At 45.7% G+C, this 939-nt stretch overlaps 1 protein-coding gene across 1 annotated transcript in view; it reads left to right on the top strand.

Annotated features, from left to right (window-relative positions):
• Positions 1 to 939, top strand: part of LOC118750203 (polycomb protein Scm) — a 4,833-nt gene that overhangs the window by 2,059 nt on the left and 1,835 nt on the right. The window contains exon 2 of the mRNA XM_036484931.1: positions 1 to 934. This exon is cut by the window's left edge and continues 861 nt beyond it. Within this exon, the coding sequence (XP_036340824.1) occupies positions 1 to 934 (934 nt within the window). The remainder of the gene's footprint in view (positions 935 to 939) is intronic.

The raw sequence follows: 939 nt of genomic DNA, 5'->3' as shown, positions 1-939 counted from the left end.
CCTTCGCAGTTGCGAATGAGGGATGACGATAGTTTGGCACAATTCATCGAAACACTATGCACCACATGCAGAGCATGCCCTAATCTCATATCGTTGGTACCCGCTACGGAAGAATGTGAGAAATGTGCCATGGCTAAGAAAAGGCAGTTGTCACAGAATTCAACTCCTCCCACGTCGCCAGTTATTCCTGAGAAACGCAAAGCACTCGGTTTATTGAGCGAAAAGTCTCACATTATCAAACAGGAAATGCCCACATCAACAACTACTTTGTCACATGTGGTGGACTCATCTTCTGCGCCAGTTATGGTTGCAGTTGGTGCTAGCATTCCTAAACCCGATGCCGACCACAAATTATCAATCAATAATAACAATTTAGTACCAGTGCAAATTAAGGTTGAACCGAACACAAATGGTACATCGACTGCATCACAAGCGCAATCTTTGCGCCAAATTCGTCTGCATCATCTCAACAATCAAGATGATTCAAAACAGATCCCAATCACCACATCCAGTGTTGCGAATTCGTCAAACTCAAATGCGAAGTATCTTGCTCCACTGGTAGCCGAAGTGCATCCGGAACAATCAAGTGTTGTTAACACAGTTCTTGGATCCTCCACATACAAGTCGCCATCGACACTCTCGTCTAGCGCATCCTTGCCTACATCGGTGTCGACACCATTTAGCGGTTCGCAGTCGGCTTCATCGACAGCGGCGGCCGCTGCAGGTGCAGTAGTTTTTCCGCCTGCAGCACCACCAGCAGCATCGGCATCGTCACTGAATTCTGCATCTTTACCTTCAATACGTTCACATCCCGGGGATTGGTCAATTGAGGAAGTAATACAGTTCATCGAAAGCAATGACAGCACACTTGCTGTACACGGTGATCTTTTCAGAAAACATGTAAGTCTCATTTTAAATAAAAGACCATACGAATGTTTG

The sequence above is a fragment of the Rhagoletis pomonella genome, unplaced genomic scaffold, assembly GCF_013731165.1.
Source record: "Rhagoletis pomonella isolate Grant_MI unplaced genomic scaffold, Rhpom_1.0 Rhpom_scaffold_00001, whole genome shotgun sequence".
NCBI classification, from domain to species: domain Eukaryota; kingdom Metazoa; phylum Arthropoda; class Insecta; order Diptera; family Tephritidae; genus Rhagoletis; species Rhagoletis pomonella.
The sequence above is the reverse complement of the archived record's forward strand: the minus strand, read 5'-3'. Positions and strand labels throughout refer to the sequence as shown.